The 23,570-nt window shown below is 43.0% G+C and overlaps 1 protein-coding gene across 1 annotated transcript in view; it reads left to right on the top strand.

Annotated features, from left to right (window-relative positions):
* The first annotated feature begins 928 nt into the window (after nt 1–928).
* The window catches only part of arap3 (ArfGAP with RhoGAP domain, ankyrin repeat and PH domain 3), a 44,292-nt gene continuing 21,650 nt past the window's right edge, over nt 929–23,570 (top strand). The window contains exons 1-7 of the mRNA XM_041797259.1: nt 929–1,064; nt 18,496–18,652; nt 19,496–20,407; nt 21,403–21,443; nt 22,300–22,382; nt 22,883–22,938; nt 23,160–23,399. Coding sequence (XP_041653193.1) covers nt 18,579–18,652; nt 19,496–20,407; nt 21,403–21,443; nt 22,300–22,382; nt 22,883–22,938; nt 23,160–23,399 — 1,406 coding nt within the window. The 5' untranslated portion in view covers nt 929–1,064; nt 18,496–18,578. The remainder of the gene's footprint in view (nt 1,065–18,495; nt 18,653–19,495; nt 20,408–21,402; nt 21,444–22,299; nt 22,383–22,882; nt 22,939–23,159; nt 23,400–23,570) is intronic.

The raw sequence follows: 23,570 nt of genomic DNA, 5'->3' as shown, positions 1-23,570 counted from the left end.
ACACAGGTGAGGGTAATCAAGAGAGAGTAAGACACAGATGAGGGTATTCAGGAGATCACCTTACACAAGTGAGGGTAATCAAGTGATAATGAGACACAGGTGAGGGTAATCAGGAGATAGTTACACACAGGTGAGGGTAATCAGGAGATAGTTACACACAGGTGAGGGTAATCAAGTGATAATGAGACACAGGTGAGAGTAATCAGGACATAATGAGACACAGGCTTGGTCAGTTTATTTTGAGTTTTGTTGTATTGTTTTTAGTATCTGACATGTTTTCATGTGTATTTTATACTCATGTTCATTAATCAGCTCTGTCCCATTTAAATAAACGAACAATTTTAAAACAAACACTAATTTCAGAAAGATAAATCAGATGAATATGTCTGTGATTATAAACGATAGATCTAATGCCATAATTATACAGATGATTTAGATTTAGGTGAACATAAGTCTATTGTTCTGTACTGTAGTGGCTGTTTGAAATACGTTTATATCAAACATGACCAAAGTTTCACTGATGCATCATGGGAAGGTGGTGGATTGAGGGTGAAGTAGTCATTGAGCCATTATGGTAATATCCTATTTTAAATTATTAATCTCCATAAAACAATGAAGCATTTAGAAATGGTTAAAAACAACCACAGGTCTGCCCAGGTGCATGCTGGTCCTTTACCTGCCAGCCTCACTCTCCACTCTTAAACAGAATTTAAACAGTATTTCAGTTTTCAAATAGAACTTCAGCACTGTAGGTACCAAAAGTGTGGTGAGCAGGCTAAATAAATCCACATTCAGACAACCAGACCACACAGAGAATAAAAACGGAAGTGGTGTGTGTTTCTGGCTGTCAAACTTTTATTTTGAAGGCGGTAGCCGGAAGTTGCAGCTTTAGTGAACATGTGATACTTGACAGTAAATCAGAGTGAATCCTCCCAGCGAGAGACAGAGCCGCTCCGGGACTTTACGAGATTATTTACCGGGACAGAAACCGGGACCAGACCGAGCACCGAACATTTACCGGATCCTAACCGAGCAGGACCGAAGAGGACCGAAGACGAGCCGAGGTGAGCCTGATGAAGAGTTTACGACTAACGCAGAGTTTGATTCGGTCTGACAGAAGGAAGCAGGACGTCCTCACGTCGGTCCGAACGGGACTGAGTCTGCTGCTGTCAATATCACACCCTGGATTATTAATCTAGCACCAGGTTATTAATCTGGGATAGGATTATTGATCCACCATAGAATTACTAATCTCACACAGGATTATTGATCCACCATAGAATTACTAATCTCACACAGGATTATTGATCCACCATAGAATTACTAATCTCACACAGGATTATTGATCCACCATAGGATTATTAATCTACCAGGATTATTGATCCACAGTGGGGTTGTTAATCTAGTGTAAGATTATTGATTCGCCATAGGATTATTGAACTACTTTAGGATTATTGATCCAGCATGGAATTATTAATCTACCACAGGATTATTGATCCACCATAGGATTGATAATCTAGCATAAGATACTTGATTCACCATAGGATTATTGATCTGGCATAAGTTTATTTATATAGCAGAGGATTATTGATCCAGCATGGGATTGTTAACCCTCAGGCATCACTTTGATTTCCTACCCTTTGAAGCCATTAAAGACAAAAATGTCCACTTCCAAAAAAACTGCTATAAAAACTTAACAGAGTGATTTTTTTTTTCTGTTTTTTTTATTTATTTTTTTTTGCATAAATCTCTTAAACAACTTTAGCTGTGCTCAAAACTACCAAACATTCAATCATTTTGAGGATTTTAACCCTTTAAATGCCAGTTTGATTACAGGATGGTAATATGTTTCTAAAACCCCCCACAAAACATTCATTATTTTCCGGAAAATCAATGTTGAGGGGGTGGGGGGTGTTTTTTTTAAATCATTCCTGGGTATGTCCAACATTAGCCAAAATGTTGACTTTGATGCATTTTTAGTTTTTGTGTAGCATCCGATTTAAAATTTATGACCCTCTCGAGTAGCTGTTGGACAAAAACGTCCCATTGACTCCCATTCAAACCCCATTTTTTGATCTCATTGCCATTGCATGATATAATCACGCATTCTGTAATGTTACGGTTTCATTATTGAGAAAAATAGTAAAATTTGTAATTTTTAATGTTCATCACTAAAATTATCCATTTCCCCATTATAGGCTTATGCAATTAAAAGCGTCTTCATTAGTTTTCTCAGACCATATGGACTAACACAGCCAAAATGGTGAGCAGATAATGAGATTTGTCCATATGGGTAAAAATTTGCCCAAATGGACAAAAATGTCCCTAGTGATGTCTGAGGGTTAATCTAGTTTAGGATTATTGAGCCACCATGGGATTATTGTTCTAGTATAGGATTTAAATTGAGGTTTATCTGTATTTTATCTGCCTTAAACAAGCTTAACCCAAATAATGATCTTAATTGACTATAGATAAAGAAAAATGATGGACAGGTAACTCTGGTTGGGCAGGGCTGGGGAACAGTGGTGGATGGTAACATGGATGTTTTTATTATTCAGAGACTCCAGCACCGACCCTCTTCCTACATCCACATCTAGCTACAGCTCAGAGGATATACTGGACCTGTGCTTCTTTTTAAAGAGACAGGAGACTTCTGAAACTTTGCTCACTGACTTCTATTCCACACTTAAGCACAGTCACATCTCTATCCACCGTGCTACAGTACACTTGTGTTCAAATGGAACTGGATCTGGGGGTTGTTTACACCGGGGTACCGGCCTGGGCCCTAAATGGTAAACCAGCTTAATAGAATAACAGAATAATCACAATCCAGATTAAATTAGCATTAATGTGTTCATCCTTTAAGTGAAGGTGCAACTCACAGAAAAGTCTAATTAAAAATGAGTTGATTCAGTCAGACATTAGTAAATATAATCATCATAATCATCCTAATGTCAAATGTCCGCCGTGATAGTCGGCCAGGCTGATAATCAACAGATGTTGCTGTGAGTCAGAGAAACCTACAATGATCTCTGTGTATTCTTCCATAAGATGGAGAAAAGATCCATGAATATAAACAGTCCCAATCTGAAAAAAGTGCCAAGTGTAGCGTCACCTCTTCTTTTAGCAACAGCCTGTAATCATCTGGGAAGTGAGGAGACCAATTTATGGAGTTTATGGAGAAGAATGTTGTTCCATTCTAGCTGCTCAACAGTTCTGGGTCTTCTTCCTTTTCTGATGCTCCAAATGATTTGTGTGGTGAAAGCTCTGGACTGCAGGCAGACCAGTTCAGGACCCGGACTCTTCTCCTGTGAAGCCATGCTGTTGTAATGGATGTGGTATGTGGTTTAGCACTGTCTGAAATAGTCAAGGCCTTTGATTGATTGATTGTGATGGTAGTTATGATGAGGATGATGATGAGGATGATGATGAGGATGATGATGAGGATGATGATGATAATAGCAATGATGATCATAATGATGATGATGATGATGATGGTGATGATGATGATGATGATGATGTTGATGAAAGTGGTATTGATGATGATGATGTAGTTATGATGATGATGGTGATGATGCTGATGATGGTGTTGATAATGGTGATGATGACGATTGTAGTTATGATGATGATGATGATGATGAAGATGAGGATGATGATAATGATAGCAATAATGATAATGATTATGCTGATGATAATGGTTTGTTATGATGATGATGATGTTAATGATGATGGTGATGATGATCATGATGATGGTAGTGATGATGGTGATGATGGTGATGATGATGATGATGATGATGAAGATGGTAGTTATGATGATGATGATGTTGATGATGGTCATGATGATGATGGTGATGATGATGATGAAAGTGGTATTCATGATGATGGTACTGATGATGATGATGATGATGGTCATGATGATGGTAGTGATGATGATGATGATGATGATGGTCATGATGATGGTAGTGATGATGATGATGATGATGATCATAATGTTTGTAGTGATGATGATGATGATTATGGTCATGATGGTCATGATGATGATGATGATGATGATGTTGATGGTGATGATGATGGTAGTGATGATGATTATTATAAATTTTATTATAAATGCCATTGACTCTAAAAAACACTGTGTTGCACCTTTCCTAGAATTATCGAAGGCCTTTGATACCGTTAACCACTCTGTCCTGTTACAGAAGCTGGCTGATATGGGATTTTCCACAGCAGCACTAAAATGGTTTGCAAATTAATTAAGTGGCAGACAGTAAAGTGTTAAAGTTGATGGTCAGTTATCCATCTTTTTAAATGTTTAAAATGGTGTCCCACAAGACTCCATATTGGGCCCAATTTATTTATTATTTACATAAACAAGTTGTGTATGAATGTTACGGAGGCACAGTTTCATTTCTATGCGGACGATACAGTCATGTATGCATCGTCCTCTTCCCTAGAAAGTGTGACTAACAAACTATAGGCGTCCTTTAATGTTGTCCAGAGAAACCTCTATGACCTAAGACTTGTTCTTAATGCCAACAAGACCAAAATGATGTGCTTTTCACAGTTTAAATCACAAGTTCAAGGCAGTGTTCAGATTTTTACCTTAAACGATGAGGCAATTGAATGTGTTGAAACATACAAGTACCTCGGCTTTTTTTTTAGAAAAAAATCTGTCTCTTAACCATCATATTGATTGTCTGGCAAAGAAACTAAGGGGTGACATTGGGTTTCTTCTATGGAAACAAACGCTGTTTTCTTTTGTTGCAAGAAAGAAACTCATTCAAGCAACATTTTTGTCTGTAATGGATTATGGTGATGTTCTTCACATGCATGCTACCTGATCCTCTCTGAAAATGTTGGACTCAGTCTACCATGCTGCCTTGCGATATATCACTGATCTGGGATTTCGGACCCATCATTGTGTTTTATATGAGAAACTTGGTTGGTTGTCCTTATATAATAGAAGGATGGAACATTGGTATATCTTTCTTTGTAAGGCTATTTTACATGAATTACCTTCTTATCTTTGTACTTTACTGTATCCAAAAGCTGTCGGTAGCTTTAATCTTCATTCTCATGGACTCATCATGTATGAGATTCCTCACTCCCGCTCTGTCTTTGGTCAAAGAGCTTTTAATGTTTTTGCTCCATCGTCTTGGTCAGAGTTACAGGGTCATCTAAAACTAGAGCGTTGTGTTAGTTTTGTTTTTCTGCTGAAAGCTGTGGATTTGTTGATGGATGTAACCTATGTTCTATGTCCTGTTCTAATGTCATATATGTGAAACTTATCATGCTGCTGTCTTGGCCAGGACTCCCTTGTAAAAGAGTTTTTTGTATCTCAATGGGAACAAATCCTGGTTAAAAAAAGGTTAAATAGATAAAAATAAATGTAGAAGATGATGATGATGGTCATGATGATGGTTGTGATGATGATGATGATAGTGATGATGATGATGATGATGATGGCCAGGATGATGGTAGTGATGATGATGATAATGATGATGATGATGATAATGGCCATGATGATGGTAGTGATGATGATGGTAGTGATGATGATGATGATGATGATGATGATGGCTATGATGATGGTAGTGATAATGATGATGGTAGTGATGATGATGATAATGATGATGATGATGATGATGATAATGGCTATGATGATGGTAGTGATGATGATGATGGTAGTGATGATGATGATGATAATGGCTATGATGATGGTAGTGATGATGATGATGGTAGTGATGATGATGATGATAATGGCTATGATGATGGTAGTGATGATGATGATGGTAGTGATGACGATGATGATAATGGCTTTGATGATGGTAGTGATGATGATGAGGGTAGTGATGATGATGATGATGATGATGATGATGGTCATGATGATGGTAGTGATGACGATGATAATGATGGTAGTGATGATGATGATGATGATAATGATGATGGTAGTGATGATGATGATGGTAGTGATGATGATGATGATAATGGCTATGATGATGGTGGTGATGATGATGATGGTAGTGATGATGATGATGATAATGGCTATGATGATGGTAGTGATGATGATGATGATAATAGCAATGATGATGGTAGTGATGATGATGATGATAATGATGATGGTAGTGATGATGATGATGGTAGTGATGATGATGATGATAATGGCTATGATGATGGTAGTGATGATGATGATGATAATGGCTATGATGATGGTAGTGATGATGATGAGGGTAGTGATGATGATGATGATGATGATGATGATGGTCATGATGATGGTAGTGATGACGATGATAATGATGGTAGTGATGATGATGATGGTAGTGATGATGATGATGATAATGGCTATGATGATGGTAGTGATGATGATGATGATAATGGCTATGATGATGGTAGTGATGATGATGAGGGTAGTGATGATGATGATGATGATGGTAGTGATGATGATGATGGTGATAATGATGATGAAGAGTAACAGTAGTTTTCAGCCCTCAGTCTTGACTCTGTTGCAGCAGCAGGCGTGGCGTTCACAGGCAACACAAACATCCTGTAAAAAGGAAACTCGACATCCTGTTTCTGCTCTAACAAGGCTGATCAGCTCTGTGAGGAATTCTCCGTATGGATTTTTTTCTTTCTTCTGTTGTTCTGCAGCAGCTGTTTTCCTCATGTCTTTTTATGTAGCTAATATACACCAGGTTCCACATTATTATGCAAAATGGATTTTAGTGTCATAAACATTTAATTTTTTGTTTTTTTAGTTAAACTCATGGATGGTGTTGTGTCTCAGGGCTCTTTGGATCACTGAAATCAATCTCAGACACCTGTGGTCATAAGTTTGCCAGGTGAGCCAATTAAAGTAACACTACTTCAGAAGGACGTTCCACATTATTAAGCAAGCCACAGGTTTCAGAAATATGGGAAAGAAGAAGGATCTCTCTGCTGAAAAGCCTCAGATAGTGCAACGCCTTGGACGAGGAATGAAAACACGAGATATTTCATGACTTTAGTGTGATCATCGTACTGTGAAGAAATTTGTGGCTGATTCAGAGCACAGACGGGTTCATGCAGATAAAGGCTAAATAAACCAACCTCAAGGTGTAGGATCCTCCAGACTCATGTATAAACCTAGTATTCAGGCCCCCCCCCCCCCACCCCCCCAAACCAATGCTCACAAGCAGAAACAGTTGCAGTGGGTCCAGAATTACATGAAGACTCATTTTCAAACAGTCTTGTTTACTGGTGAATGCTGTGCAACCCTGGATGGTCCAGATGGAGGAGTAGTGGATGGTTGGTGGATGGCCACCATGTCTCAACAAGGCTGTGATGTCAGCGAGGAGGGGGCGGAGTCATGTTTTGGGTCGGAATCATGGGGAGAGAGCTGGTAGGCTCCTTATGTACATGGAGTTTCTGACTTACCACTTTCTTCCATGGTACAAAAAGAAGAACTGTGCCTTCTGTAGCAAAATTATGTAAATACATGACAATGCACCATCTCCTGCTGCAAAGAATCCCTCTGTGTCATTGGCTGCTATGGGCATAAAAGGAGAAAAACTCATGGTGTGGCCCCCATCCTCCTCAACCGTATTGAGAACCTTTGGAGCATCCTCAAGCTAAAGATCTATGAGGGTGGGAGGCAGTTCACATCAAAACAGCAGTTCTGGGAGGATATTCTGACATCCTGCAGAGAAATTCAAGCAGAAATTCTCCAAAAACTCACAAGTTCAATGGATGCAAATTTAGTGAAGGTGATATCAAAGAAGGGCTCCTATGTCAACATGGAACTTGGCCTGTTAAGATGTTTTTGATTGAAATAGCTTTGAGTAAATATGACCTCCTAATGCTGCAGATTCAACAAATGACCATATTCAGTTTTTTACAACTGATAACATATTTTTAACTCTGTTGTGCTTAATAATTTGGAACAGTGCATTTTACGTTTTGTAATTTTTATTTTTTAAATAGTTATCATTCGGAGGTTTGTTCAGAAATATTAGAATTATGCTCTAACAGTTGATGACTGACTTCCATTTGCATTGACTATTTAGGAAAATCAGTGAAAAATATCATTATAATGATTTAGAACATGGTGTAATAGAAATTTTATAACTGTATAACCTTAATGGTTGCTGAGTGTGCACCAGCAGAACTACCTGTTGATGTCAGGCAGATATCCTCTATTGATTTATTTAAAGCAAAGGTGAACACCCACCTATTTACTGGTGAATATGAGTCTGTTTCTCTGATGTCCTTTTTTAAGCTTTTAGTATGTTTTTGTATGTTTGTAGATAATGTTTATTCTTTTAATTCTATTTACTGCAATGGGATTAAAAGTGCCTTATAAATAATAATAATAATAATAATAATAATGATAATAATAAAAATAATATTAGTCCCATTACGATAAAAGATTTCTTTCTCAAGGGAGACATGACCTGACTTATTATTATTATCAACACATCGACAGAAATAGTACTCACAAACACACAGTACTGGATAATCTCTGTTTATTGGTTGCTTAGAATAACACAGACTGTGTAGATTGTTCAAATTCATTGGAATTATTTAGGGAATGATTTGTCACCATCCTCCATTATGTCTAGCCAACCACTCTCTGGGTTAGTGAGGGGCCACTCTCTGGGCTAGTTCAGGCCCACTCTCTGGGTTCGTGAGGGGCCATTCTCTGGGCTAGTGAAGGGCCACTTCCTTGGTTAGTAGGGGGCCATTCTCTGGAATAGTGAGGGGCCACTCTCAGGTTTAGTTCGGGGCCATTCTCTGGGTTAGTTGGGGGCTACTCTCTGGGTTAGGGAGGGGCCACTCTCTGGGTTAGTTGGGGGCCACTCTCTGGGTTAGGGAGGGGCCACTCTCTGGGTTAGTGAGGGGCCATTCTGTGGGTTTGTTTTTGGCCACTCTCTGGGTGAGTTTTGGGACACTCTCTGGGTTCGTGAGGGGCCATTCTCTGGGCTAGTGAGGGGCCACTTCCTTGGTTAGTAGGGGGCCATTCTCTGGAATAGTGAGGGGCCACTCTCAGGTTTAGTTCGGGGCCATTCTCTGGGTTATTTAGGGGCAGTTCTCTGGGTTAGGGAGGGGCCACTCTCTGGGTTAGTGAGGGCCCAATTCTCTGGGTTAGGGAGGGGCCACTCTCTGAGTTAGTGAGGAGCTATTCTCTGGGTTAGTTTTGGCCACTCTCTGGAAGCGTTTGGGGCCACTCTCTAGGTTTGTGAGGGGCCATTCTCTGGGCTAGAGAGGGGCCACTCCCTGGGTTAGTTAGGGGCCATTCTCTGGGCTAATGAGGGGCCACTCTCTGGGCTAGTTTGGGGCCACTCTCTGGGTTTGTGTGGGGCTATTCTCCGGGTTAGTAAGGGGCCACTCTCCAGGTTAGTGAGGGGCCACTCTTAGGGTTAGTTGGGGGCGATTCTCAGGGTTAGTGAAGATCCATTCATTGGGCTAGTTAGGGGCCACTCTCTGAGTTAGTGAGGGGCTATTCTCTGGGTTAGTGAGGAGTCATTCTCTGGGTTAGTTTTGGGCCACTCTGTGGGCTAATTTGAGGCCACTCTCTGGGTTAGTGCAGGGTTATTCTCTGGGTTAGTAAGGGGCCACTCTTCGGGTTAGTGAGGGGCCAATCTCTGGGTTAGTTTTGGGCAAATCTGTGGGCTAATTTGAGGCCACTCTCTGGGTTAGTGCAGGGCTATTCTCTGGGTTAGTAAGGGGCCACTCTTTGGGTTAGTGAGGGGCCAATCTCTGGGTTAGTTGGGGGCCACTCTCTGGGCTAGTTGGGGGCCACTCTCTGAGTTAGTGAGGGGCTATTCTCTGGGTTAGTGAGGAGTCATTCTGTGGGCTATTTAGGGGCCACTCTCTTGGTTAGTGAGGGGCCATTCTCTGGGTTAGTTTTGGGCCACTCTGTGGGCTAATTTGAGGCCACTCTCTGGGTTAGTGCAGGGCTATTCTCTGGGTTAGTGAGGAGCCACTCTTTGGTCTAGTTAGGGGCCACTCTCTGGGTTAGGGAGGGGCCCTTCTCTGGGTTAGTGAGGGGCCACTCTCTTGGCTAGTTCAGGCCCACTCTCTGGGTTAGTGCGGGGACACTCTCTGGGTTAGGGAGGGGCCATTCTCTGGGTTAGTGAGGGGCCACTCTCTGGGCTAGTTCGGGCCCACTCTCTGGGTTAGTGCGGGGCAATTCTCTGGGTTAGTGAGGGGCCATTCTCTGGGTTAGTGAGGGGCCACTCTCTGGGATAGGGAGGGGCCACTCTCTGGGTTAGTGAGGGGCCATTCTCTGGCTCAGGGAGGGGCCACTCTCTGGGTTAGTGAGGGGCTATTCTCTGGGTTAGTGAGGAGCCACTCTTTGGTCTAGTTAGGGGCCACTCTCTGGGTTAGTGAGGGGCCCTTCTCTGGGTTAGTGAGGGGCCACTCTCTGGGCTAGTTCAGGCCCACTCTCTGGGTTAGTGCGGGGACACTCTCTGGGTTAGTGAGGGGCCATTCTCTGGGTTAGTGAGGGGCCACTCTCTGTGCTAGTTCGGGCCCACTCTCTGGGTTAGTGCGGGGCAATTCTCTGGGTTAGTGAGGGGCCATTCTCTGGCTTAGAGAGGGGCCACACTCTGGGTTAGTTGGGGGCCACTCTCTGGGTTAGTGAGGAGCCACTCTCTGGTCTAGTTAGGAGACACTCTCTGGGTTAGTGAGGGGCCATTCTCTGGGTAAGTGAGGGGCCACTCTCTGGGCTATTTCGGGCCCACTCTCTGGGTTAGTGCAGGGCAATTCTCTGGGTTAGTGAGGGGCCATTCTGTGGTTGATTTTTGGGCCACTCTCTGGGTTAGTGAGGGGCCATTCTCTAGGTTAATGAGGAACATTCTCTGGGTTAGTGAGGGGCCACTCTCTGGGCTATTTCGGGCCCACTCTCTGGGTTAGTGCGGGGCAATTCTCTGGGTTAGTGAGGGGCCATTCTGTGGTTGATTTTTGGGCCACTCTCTGGGTTAGTGAGGGGCCATTCTCTAGGTTAATGAGGAACATTCTCTGGGTTAGTGAGGGGCCACTCTCTGGGTTAGTGCGGGGCTATTTTCATTGTTAGTAAGGGGCCACTCTCTGGGTTAGTTGGGGGCCGCTCTCTGGGTTAGGAAGGGTCCATTCGTTGGGTTAGTGATGGGCCATTCTTTGGGTTTGTTTGGGGCCACTCTCTGGATAAGTGAGGGGCCATTGAATGCCCAGAGAATGGGTAAATGTGGGAATATTCTCTGGGTTAGTGAGGAGCCATTCTCTGGGCTAGTGAACAAACCCAGAGAGTGGCCCCTCACTAGCCCAGTGAATTTTCCCTTACTAACCCAGAGAATTTCCCCTCACTTTCCCAGAGAGTGGCCCCTCACTAACCCAGAGAGTGGCCCCCAACTAACCCAAAGAGTGGCTCCTCACTAACCCAGAGAGTCGCCCCAAACTAACCCAGAGAGTGGCCCCTAACAAACCCAGAGAATGGCCCCTCCCTAACCCAGAGAGTGGCCCCTCATTAACCCAAAGAGTGGCCCCTCACTAGCCCAGAAAGTGGCCCCTAACAAACCCAGAGAGTGGCTCCTCACTAGCCCAGAGAGTGGCCCCTCACTAGCCCAGAGAGTGGCCCCTCACTAGCCCAGAGAGTGGCCCCTCTCGAGTTGTGATGTATTGGTACTGTCCAGTCATGTGTGTTGGATGATGAATAACTGAGATTATAAAAGTACAACAGAGATAAAGGGGTATTACTGAGATTATAGAGGTATAACTGAGATTATAGATGTATAACTGAGATTGTTGTGGTAGAACTGAGATTATAGAGGAATAACTGACATTCTAGAGGAATCACTGAGATTATAGAGGTATAACTGAGATTACAGAAGTATAACTGAGATTGTAGTGTTTTAACTGAGATTTTAGAGGTACAACTGAGATTTCAACGATATAACTGAGTTTCCAGAGGTAGAACTGAGATTATAGAGGTTCCACTAAGATTAAAGAGGTAGAACTGAGATTATAGAGGCATAACTGAGAAAATGGAGGTATAACTGAGATTATAGAGGTATAACTGAGATTATAGAGGTATGACTGAGATTACAGAGGTATAACTGAGATTATAGAAGCAGAACTGAGATTATAGAGGTATAACTGAGATTATTGAGGTATAACTGAGATTGTAGTGGTATAACTGAGATTATAGAGGTAAAAATGAGGTTATAGAGGTATGACTGAGATTATGGAGGTATAACTGAGATTACAGAGGTATAACTGAGATTATAGAGATAGAGGTATAACTGAGATTATCGAGGTATAACTGAGATTGCCGAGGTATAACTGAGATTGTAGTGGTATAACTGAGATTATAGAGGTATAACTGAGATTATAGAGGTATAACTGAGATTATAGAGGTAGAACTGAGATTATAGAGATAGAATTGAGTTTATAAGGTATAACTGAGATTATCCAGGTATAACTGAGATTGTAGAGGTATAACAGATTTTGGAGATTTTTGAGATTACAGAGGTATACCTAAGATTATAGAGGTACAACTAAGATAATAGAAATATAACTGAGATTATAGAGGTATAACTGAGATTACAGAGGTAGAACTGAGATTATAGAGATAGAACTGAGTTTATAAGGTATAACTGAGATTATCCAGGTATAACTGAGATTGTAGAGGTATAACAGATTTTGGAGATTTTTTGAGATTAGAGAGGTATACCTAGATTATAGAGATATAACTGATATTACAGAGGTAGAACTGAGATTATAGAGATATAAATGAGATTACAGAGGTAGAACTGAGATTGTAGAGGTATAACTGAGATTTTAGAGATATAACTGAATATATAGAGTTAGAACTGAGATCACAGAGGTAGGACTGAGATTATAGAGATTTAACCTAGATTATAGAGATATAACTGAGATTACAGAGGTATTACTGAGATTATAGAGGTATATAAGAGATTATAGAGATATAACTGAGATTTCAGAGGTATAAGAGATTATAGAAGTATAACTGAGAGTATATAGGTATAACTGAGATTATAGAGGTATAACTGGGATTACAGAGGTATGAGAGATTATAGAGGTAGAACTGAGATTGTAGAGGTTTAACAGAGATTACAGAGGTAGAACTGAGATTATAGAGGTATAACAGAGATTTTAGAGGTTGACCTGAGATTATAGAGGTTAAACTGAGATTTTAGTAGTAAAACTGAGATTATTGAGGTAGAACTAAGATCATAGAGGTATAACTGAGATTATAGAGGTATAACTGGGATTACAGAGTTATAAGAGATTATAGAGGTAGAACTGAGATTGTAGTGGTATAACTGAGATTACAGAGGTATAACTGAGATTACAGAGGTATAACTGAGATTAAAGAGGTATAACTGAGATTATAGCGGTAGACCTGAGATTTTTAGAGGTAGAACTGACATTATAGAGGTATAACTGAGATTGTAGAGGTATAACTGAGATTAAAGAGGTATAACTGAAAGTATAGAGGTATAACTGAGATTACAGAGGTATAACTGAGATTATAGAGGTATAATTGGGATTTTAGAGGTAGACCTTAGATTATAGAAGTATAACTGAGATTATAGAAGTAGACCTGAGATTATAGAGGTATAACTGAGATTATAGAGGTTTAACAAAGATTTTAGAGGTAGACTTGAGATTATAGAGGTATAACTGAGATTATAGAGGTATAACTGAGATTACAGAGGTATAGCTAAGATTATAGAGGTATAACTGAGATTATAGAGGTATAACTGGGATTAAAGCGGTATAGCTGAGATTATAGAGGTTTAACAAAGATTTTAGAGGTAGACTTGAGATTATAGAGGTATAACTGAGATTATAGAGGTATAACTGAGATTACAGAGGTATAACTGAGATTACAGAGGTATAGCTAAGATTATAGAGGTATAACTGAGATTATAGAGGTATAACTGAGATTACAGAGGTATAGCTAAGATTATAGAGGTATAACTGAGATTATAGAGGTTTAACAGAGATTTTAGAGGTAGACCTGAGATTATAGAGGTATAACTGGGATTTTAGAGATAGACCTGAGATTATAGAGGTATAACTGAGATTATAGAGGTATAACTGAGATTATAGAGATAGAACTGAGATTATAGAGGGATAACTGGGATTAAAGCGGTATAGCTGAGATTACAGAGGTTGAACAGAGTTTATAGGGTAATAACAGAGATGGTTAATCTTCTCACTAGTGCAGAAATATCTTGTTTAGTTAAACAGTTAAACAGTTTAACAACACTGCCTGATCTCCTCCTGATGTTACATCACAAACACTCCATCTCCATCCTGTCAGAGCTTTCCTGAACAGGAAGTGGGGCCAGCACGACTTCCTCTCAGAAACAAACTGCTGTGATGTCATCAGCTCGACTTAAAGGAGCGGGAGAGAGAGAGAGGGTTTCCCTCCTCTCTCCTGTCAACTTCTTTATCAAACATTGGCAACATAATTCATCATTCTGGACTCTCCTTTCCTCTCTCTCTCTCTCTCTCTCTCTTTCTCTCTATGGATGGTCAACATAATGAAAGTGTGCTATTGTTTCAAACATCAGTATCAGGGCACTGAAAATATGTTTCTGAGACTTTTTGGTCATATTCTGAGGAAAAACATAAGAATGTTGAAAAAAGTCAGAACTCTGAGATCTGAAAAACAGTTGTGCCTGTTTTACTGTGATTTTTAAGAACTATTAGAATCATGACACCTTTTCCAGTGTCTCTGACCCTCCTCTGATAACCTGGGGAGATCCTGTAGAGACTTAAGTCTGTCTCTTCTAGTTCAGACGTTCTCGTCTTTTTGAAAATGCTAATGGCACTGTGTTTCTGAATTCTGGCTCTCCTGCAGAGCCTGAATGCAGCACAGGACCTTCTTATGTATCAGTGTTGCATTCACGTGTTGGCTGTAGCATCCCAGCATTCCCAGTGTTCCCAGTGAGGCTGAGTGTGTGGCTCCAGTCACAGCTCAGGAACAATCAGCCCTCTGTTCATCACAATAGAGCCTCACTGTTATTATACAGCTCACTCGCCCACCCTCTCTCTCTCTCTGTCCCAGCTTTACTGTCGCTCTACTCTCTCTCTGTTACTTTATTTAAACTCCCTCTCCCCACTTCTCTCCCTGCTCTCTCTCTGCCTCACCTCTCCTCCCCCTTCCTTTTTCCTCCCTCCTGCCCCTTCCTCTCTCTCTCTCTCTCTCTCTCTCTCTCTCTCTCTCTCCCTCCCTCCCCTCCTCCCCCCTTCCTCTCTTCTCAGTGGAGGTGAAGAATGAAGGTCACTCTTTTCCTCTTGTCCTTCCTCTCTTCGTCCCACTCTCTCTCTCCTTTCAGGGGGGCCCTGGCTTTGATTGACAGCTCTGTCAGCCTATCATGTAAGTCCATCAGTCCCTTTATTTAACTCTCTGTTTGTAGAGATTAAGGCTGCACTCACATCAGGGGCCCAAGGCCCTGGATCTGAGCAATGCCCCAAAGCCTGGCTCATTCAAACACAGGCAGATTGTACTCACTGGTCTGAGTGCCCTCTAGTGTGATTTATGAGTCACAGTCTAGGGATGTGTAGTCAAACCATGCTCAGGTATGGAAGTTACAGAATCTTCATGATCCTGAAGATTTACAAGAGCACACGGAGAGATCTAAGTCACACAGGTACATCAGCAACATTTAAAGAAGTGTGTGGAGGTTTATAGGAGCTTCTTGTCTCCTTGTTTCCACCTCTGCATCCTTGTTTCTTCCTCTGTATCCATGTTTCCTCCTTTGCATCCTTGTTTCCTCGTCTACATCCTTGTTTTTGTCTTATCTTGTTATGTTATACGACATGGCTGGCCACGAGATTACATGACCTTGGCCTTTGACGTCTTACAACTATTTGGTCCATCTTTGGGACCAAATTGAGCACATTTGGGTAAAGGAGATGATATCAATGACCGGGGATGTCATGTTAAAGAGCATTAAGGATGTACAATGACCCCAGTGATCCCACCTCCTCTCTGGTCTATAGCAGAGCTGTCAGAGTCCTGAGACTACGTTAGAACCCTTTTTGGTCTCTCTGAAGGCCTTGGGTCTGAAGGAGGAGGAAGCTGTTGTGACTCACTTCCTCCTCTTTGTCTTCACGCTCTGACCTTTGTGTCCAGCAGTTATTTTTATTCTGTGCTGACATTCAGTGTCCGCTCGGTGTCGGCCATGTTTGTAGTTTTCCTTCTCTTCTTCGTCCTGGTGTGCCTGAGCTCTGATCCTGAACAGAGAAAGGTGGACTGTCATTGTTTCATAAAGGAAGTCTGTTCATAGATTCCTCCTCTATCCTCTCTCTTTGACCTTTAGAGCTCCACTGTGTCTGTTTTTATTTATGAAACTACAAATACGATCAGAGTTAGACATTACCCACAAATCAACTCCTCCTGTGGTGCATTGTGGGTAGTTTTAAATTAGTGACAAAGAGCTTTTCTAACAGTCAAAGCTGAATTGTTGACTAAAGGCATGGCAATGATAATAGATCTGATTGCTTTATTTCAAATCTGAGGATAATTTCCCATGATGCCCTGGGGCAGAGGGTTTAAATGTGTTCAGGCGATTTTAGATGCTGACATCACTGCTGGAGCTCTTTTGCTCGTGTTTCTGATGTTTTGTCTCTCTCATCCCTGTTCCACATTGTGTCCGCTGTCCTCTTCTGTCATTGAAGGCCAAAGAATACATTTTTAAAAAAGAATTAAATCTTTGTTGGTTTTAACTCCTTGAAGGCTGGGTTTTTGACCTTCAGTGAACCAGCGTTTGTGTTTGTTAGATTGAAAACAGGAGTAATAGCCTGCTCTGTGATGTTTTTATGAATCTTTCCATGAAGTCAACATTGTTCAGATTCAAACGTAGGCTATATAACTGTTGAGTCACTCCAGCAGGCCTGCATACTCTCACCAGCATCAGCTGGGATTCAAAGTGACCACATTCCCGCCTTTTTTCAGGAAACCTACAGATACACAATCAGTCATTCTTTGAAAGTCCCCCCCCCCAAACAGGCCTCGCCCCCACAGCCCTAACCCTGGGCTGACGGCTGCAGACACTCCCTACATCCTGTCTGAGCCCAGCAGCCTTTGTTCACCCAGTCTCTGTTGTTAAAAAGGTGTAACTGGTATTTAAAGTATGCTGGTGAGTTTCCTCTGAACAAGGACACACTGGGGAGGGGTCACTCTGTGTGTGTGTGGGGGGGGGGGGGTATCACTGTGATGTCCTCTTTTAACATCTAAGCTCCAGCCTGAATAAAACCACTAACTGAGAAAGTGTCTACATCAGTCAAATATGACTGACAGATTTATTTTAGTTTATTAGATATTACAAACAGTTTAAAAACAGAGAAATCTTCAGTTTTATGGTCATTATGGGAAATCATCTAGCTAGAGTCCAGGAGAAATACAGACCCTCTAGCTTTAACAGGAGCCTTAACACTTTTGTTTAGATAAAGCTTTCAGTTAGAGCCAGGGAGGTATGGAGCCTCTACTAGATAGGACTGCCGTAGGCTTATTAATACACCTGCTTAAAAGCTGCTATGTTAATATTAATACTGGTTAGAACTTTTTTAATTTTAGCTTTCTTGCACTCTGTGACTGTTGATGGTTGCTGGTCATCAGAGTGACTCTGACTGTTGATGGTCATCAGACTGACTCTGACTGTTGATGGCCATCAGAGTGACTCTGTGACTGTTGATGGTCATCAGAATGACTGACTGATTAATTGATTGATTGATTTACAGTAAACTTTGTCTGTCTATGGGTCAGTTGACCTTTGGCGATGTCTTATTGCAGGTCATTCCCCTCTTCCCCCTCGTAATCTCTGGTGTGGTCTGTATAGAGGTCAATGGTCATCCTGCTGCAGACGCTATGGAACAATCCTGCTGCTGTCCCCGTGCTGACATCATGTTTTGTTGGCTGAGAGCTGTCGGGTCACAGCGATGCTGTCTGTGTGCAGTAGAATCAGACAGATAGACGCTCGCCATGTCTCTGTTATCATTCGTTAGACCCTCCGCCAATCTAGGGATTGAAGCTGAAGCATCAGATCTGTTGCTATGGTTACCTAAAGTTCTGGCTCCAAAGGTTGGGGGCTGTCTGAACGCCCCCTTCATGATATTTTCGTGGGACAGATATTTCTGAAAGCTTCGAGTTCAGGAGTCGTGGTGTGTATGATGATGTTTCTCAGAAATGGACAGAACCGTAGACTTTAGTTTTAGCTCTGTACAGCAGTGGTCCTTAACCTTCTAAAACCATAGAATCTGATATTTCAATGCTGACAATCCTATCAGAACTTTAAACCAGCCGAGCTTTAGTCTTAGATGCTGAAACAGGATGACTAAACCCCTGGGTTATGAGAGGGAAGTAAGGTCCCCCTCTGTCCTCTCCAGCTTTAGACCATGTTTACCTGCATGTTTCTACCCAGTGCTGCTCTCAGACTGATGCTGCTGTATAAATGAGAGCTTAATATCATAACCAGTCAAACCTTCGTCTGTCCTTGTCTCCTCCAGATGGACCGACATCCTTTATCCTCGCTGTAGGTCAGTGATGGCCACCATCTTTCCTACACGGGGAGGAGTAACATCCAGGCTCCATGTTGGTCGTCATGGCAATGCTGGATGGAAGCACACCTATTGAGAAGCTTCTGTCAGTGATCCACCTGGAGAGGTGAGAGAAAAACCACAGATCAGATATAAAGAATGAGCTTTAACAGGATGAAACAGCCGATAGAGCAGATAAATAAGGCCATGGTATGTTTTCACTCCTAACAATAACAGTTGATCAATGATCGATAGGTGGATAGATGAATGGATGGATGATGGATGGTTAAAGGATGGATGGATGGATGTTGGATGGATGGATGGATGGATGGATGGATGGATGATAATGGATGGATGGTTAAAGGATGGATGGATGGATGGATGGATGTTGGATGGATGTTGGCTGTATAGATGATCAATGGATGGATAGATGAATGGATGGATGATGGATGGTTAAAGGATGGATGGATGGATGGATGGATAGAAGGATGGATGGAAAGATGGTTGGATGTTTGATGGATGGATGATGGATGGATGGATGTTGGATGCATGATAGATGGATGGATGATGGATGGATGGTTAAAGGATGGATGGATGATAGATGGATGTTGGATGGATGATGGATGGATGGTTAAAGGATAGATGGATGATAGATGGATGTTGGATGGATGTTGGATGGATAGATGATTGTGAAGGTGCATGGATGGATGGATAGATGGATGGATGGATGGATAGATGGATGGATGGATGGATAGATGGATGGATAACAGATTGATACAGGATGGATGATGGATGGATGGATAACAGATTGATAACGGATGGATGATGGATGGATGGATAACGGATTGATAACGGATGGATGATGGATGGATGGATGGATATAATTCATTTGTCCTAAACTGATAAAACTCCGCCCCCTCAGCTGATTGGTCCACATGTTTCTCAGGTGTACCTCTGCGTTTCTTTTCAGGTACCTGGACAGCTTTCGTGGCGCCGGTCTCCTATTGGCTCGAGACTTCACTCACCTGGACCATGATGCCCTTGTCAGTCTGGGAATAACCGCCACAGGACACAGGAAGAGGATCCTCCGACTGGTCGGTTACATTCAGAGGACAGAGGCTCAGAGAGCCGATCAGCGAGCAGATCTACCACGTGACCGCTGTCAGTCTGTGTCTGGCTCCTCCCCCTCAGAGCGAGGTCACAGCGCAGCGTCGTCAGGTCCAGTTAATTTTGAGGCTCTCAGGAACAGTTCAGCGCCAAACCTGAACGCAATGCTGACCAACGCCGACAGCCCCCGCCCCACCCTGAAGCCCGTCCCCAAACCAAGAACCGTCTTCAACCGCCGCCGGACCACGCCCGTCCATTTCTGTCCAAACCCTGTGCCGGCCCCGCCCAGGAGGTTGTCCCAGGAGTCCATCTGTTTCACTGTGTTAGAGGGTCTAACCTCTGGGGACACAACTACACCTGACCACGAGTCAACGCCGTCAGGGCGCAGTCAGAGGAGGAAGCCGAGTCGCAGCTTCTCTCTGTCAGACTCTGGAGGACTGCTACCACCTGTCCCCCCAAGGCTTAACCAGGGGGTCCCCCATGGAGGCCCCCTGGGTTCCCCTCCCTCTTCTTCTTCTCGACCTTTAAGGACAGAACAGACGCCGCCGGTGACTTCCTGTCCCGGCAGTGCAGAAAGCAGCAGACTCTCAGGGTCCTCTGGAGAGTCACCTCAAAGAGGGGGGCTGGAGATGGTTTCTAATGAGATCTACTGGGGGACTTTACCTGGTTCCACTGCCCCTGGAGGAGGGAGGAGTTACTGCAGCCAGCAGACTGCCCCGCCAACACCACCCAGAAACGCCAAACAGACAGACAGGCAAACGCCAGAGAGGAACAGGTGAGGTCTCTGAGGGTCCAAGGTCAGGTCATTAGACAGGGAGGGTGACAGGAACAGGTAAGGTCTACGACGGTCAGGGTCAGGTCCTTAGACAGGGAGGCTCAGAGGAACAGGTGAGGTCTCTGAGGGTCCAGGGTCAGGTCCTTTGACAGGGAGGCTGAGAGGAACAGGTGAGGTCTCTGAGGGTCCAGGGTCAGGTCCTTGGACAGAGGGCTGAGAGGAACAGGTGAGGTCTTTGAGGGTCTGGGTCAGGTCCTTAGACAGGGAGGCTGAGAGGAACAGGTGAGGTCTTTGAGGGTCCAGGTCATGTCCATAGACAGGGAGGCTGAGAGGAACAGGTGAGGTCTTTGAGGGTCCAGGTCAGGTCCTTAGACATGGAGGCTGAGAGGAACAGGTGAGGTCTTTGAGGGTCCAGGTCAGGTCCTTAGACATGGAGGCTGAGAGGAACAGGTGAGGTCTTTGAGGGTCCAGGTCATGTCCTTAGACAGGGAGGCTGAGAGGAACAGGGAAGGTCTCTGAGGGTCCACACTCAGGCCCTTGGACAGGGGGGGCTGAGAGTTTTCTGAAGTAAAAGCACACACATGAAATTTGACTGTATAATAAAATAAAAATGTTGATGTTAAATCTGAGGCTCTGACTTAAACCAAGTCTGATGCTCCTTTGAGCTCCTATAGGATGAACATGGCCTCTGCCCCCTGGTGGAGGATTAGTGTACTACATGTAGATGGTTTTATGCATCGGGGGTTTAGTATGATCTCAGTGAGGATTTAGTGGTCTCAGATGTTCTAAATCAAACATGATCCTTCATTTTTATTCTGCTTGGAACATTTCAGTTTATGTGTTATATGGCTAAAGGAGGAGTACTTTTCATCAGATCCAAAGTTTCTAATTTGTTCCTGAAAAGTTCACCTGCTGCTTTTATAGAGTAAAACTCTTTCTGAATTTTTGATCGATTATTAATGTCGTAACTTGTGTTTATATTTTACTGTTTTCAGCGGCAGCACTCTGAGTAACAACTCTTCAGGATCAGCCAGAGGTGAGAACAATTCCTGCTTTACTTAAAGATACAATACTGAGAATTTTCTCACTCAAATGTCTTTTAAACAGCCACTGTTCCAAAAAAGTTAGGGCACTGATTGTCAAATCTCGTAAACCCATATTTGATTCACAATAGAACATAAACACCACATCACATGTTGAAACTTAGACGTTTTACCATTTCATGAAAATGTTAGCTCGTTTTGAATTTGATGGCAGAACACTTTCAGAAAAATGTTCTTCAACGGAAAATAGCTCAGACTTTGAATCTCCCATCTACAGTCCATAATATCATCAAAAGATTCAGAGAATCTGGATAAATCTCTGTGAGTAAAAGACAAAGCTGGAGGGGCCCTCAGGGGCCTCTGCATTAAAAACAGGCATGATTCTGTACTGAAATCACTGCATGGGCTCAGGAACATTCCAGAAATCATCATCTGTCAACACAGTTGGCTGTGCCATCCACAAATGACACTTAAAGCTGGATCATGGAGAGAAGAAGCCATATGTGAACAGGATCCAGAGACACCGCCGTCTTCTCTGGACCAGAGCTCATCTAACATGGACTGAGGAGACATGGAAAACTGTTCTGTTGTTAGAAGTTTACAGACTGTTGTTAAAAGAAGACAGAATGCTACACAATGGTAAACATGGCCCTGTCTCTGCTTTTTTGGGATGTGTTGCTGCCATCAAACTGAAAGTGAGCCAATATTTTCCTGAAATGTGAATCAAATATGGGTTTATGAGATTGTTGTTTATATTTACATTTTACACAGCGACCCAACTTTTTTTGGAACTGTTGCTGTACATGAAAACTCCTCCACCTCATTAACTCAGAGATTTTTGATCACCAGCTTCTACAGACGACCCTGAGGAGGAGATCAGTCCGTACTGTGAGACCGTTTACCAAGGCAGAAGAAATCCGCTCATTGTCGAGGTCAGAGTTCAAAGATGTTCAAAACATTCTCTTCCCTCCTTCTCTGTCCTGCAGGAATGAAAATTATTTATCCATCCATTTCCTATACCGCTTATCTTGTTTGGGGTTGTGGGGGGTCTGGAGCCTATCCCAGCTGTCATTGGGCGAGGGATGGGGTACACCCTGGACTGATCGCCAGTCAATTGCAGGGCTGACATATAGAGACAGACAACCAGGCACGCTCACACTTACGGCCAATTTAGAGTCACCAATTAACCTAACGAGCATGTTTTTGGTGGTGGGAGGAAGCCGGAGTACCTGGAGAGAACCCACGCGTGCACAGGGAGAACATGCAAACCCTGCAGCGAACCAGAGACCTTTTTGCTGTGAGGCAACAGTGATAACCCCTGCACTGCCATGCCACCCCAATTATTTATTATAATCATAAATGTATTATTTGTGTTTACGTAGTGACTTTTATTATATTGATATGGTTATTTAGTCTGTTGTTTTTTCTACAGGGTGAGAGGAGCGGACTGGAGGAAACAGAGATGAGGAGGGCAGAGGAGGATCATGGGTAAGACGCAGCGAGTCCTGAGTTATTGGTTTATTTTAATCTTCATGAATAAACAACATCATGGTATGGGGCTGTTGTTCAGGGTCTAGGTTGTCTCCAGTGAAGGCCGATCTTAATGCTTCAGCAGACCGAGACATTCTGGACAATGCTATGCTTCCAACTGTGTGGCAACATGACTGTGCCTCCATCCTGTGTCAATAAAGTTTAATTTGAACCTGCAGGAATCAGAAATTCTCCTGGACCAAGCGCTTGTCTCAGGCTCTCCACCCTGGAGACTCTCAGGGCTACAGCACCGTAGGAGAAGCTCCACCCGCCCTCCGCTATCTCTCCCTGCCCACCCACACCTTCCCCTCTGAGGGCGACGAGGACCTGACCATCTCCCCGTACGCCAGTTACACCTCCCTGACCGAGAGAGCGCCCCCTATCATCAGTGGATGGCTGGACAAGCTGTCTCCACAGGGGTGAGTTTGATTTATACACCTCTAAAGCCAGAGGTGAGTTTGATTTATACACCTCTGAGACCAGGGGTGAGTTTGATTTATACACCTCTGAGACCAGGGGTGAGTTTGTTTTATACACCTCTGACACCAGGGGTGAGTTTGATTTATACAGCTCTGACTCCAGGGGTGAGT

This window comes from Cheilinus undulatus, linkage group 10 (genome assembly GCF_018320785.1).
Source record: "Cheilinus undulatus linkage group 10, ASM1832078v1, whole genome shotgun sequence".
NCBI lineage: Eukaryota > Metazoa > Chordata > Actinopteri > Labriformes > Labridae > Cheilinus > Cheilinus undulatus.
Note: the sequence above shows the minus strand (reverse complement) of the source record. Positions and strands in the feature narration are given on the sequence as shown.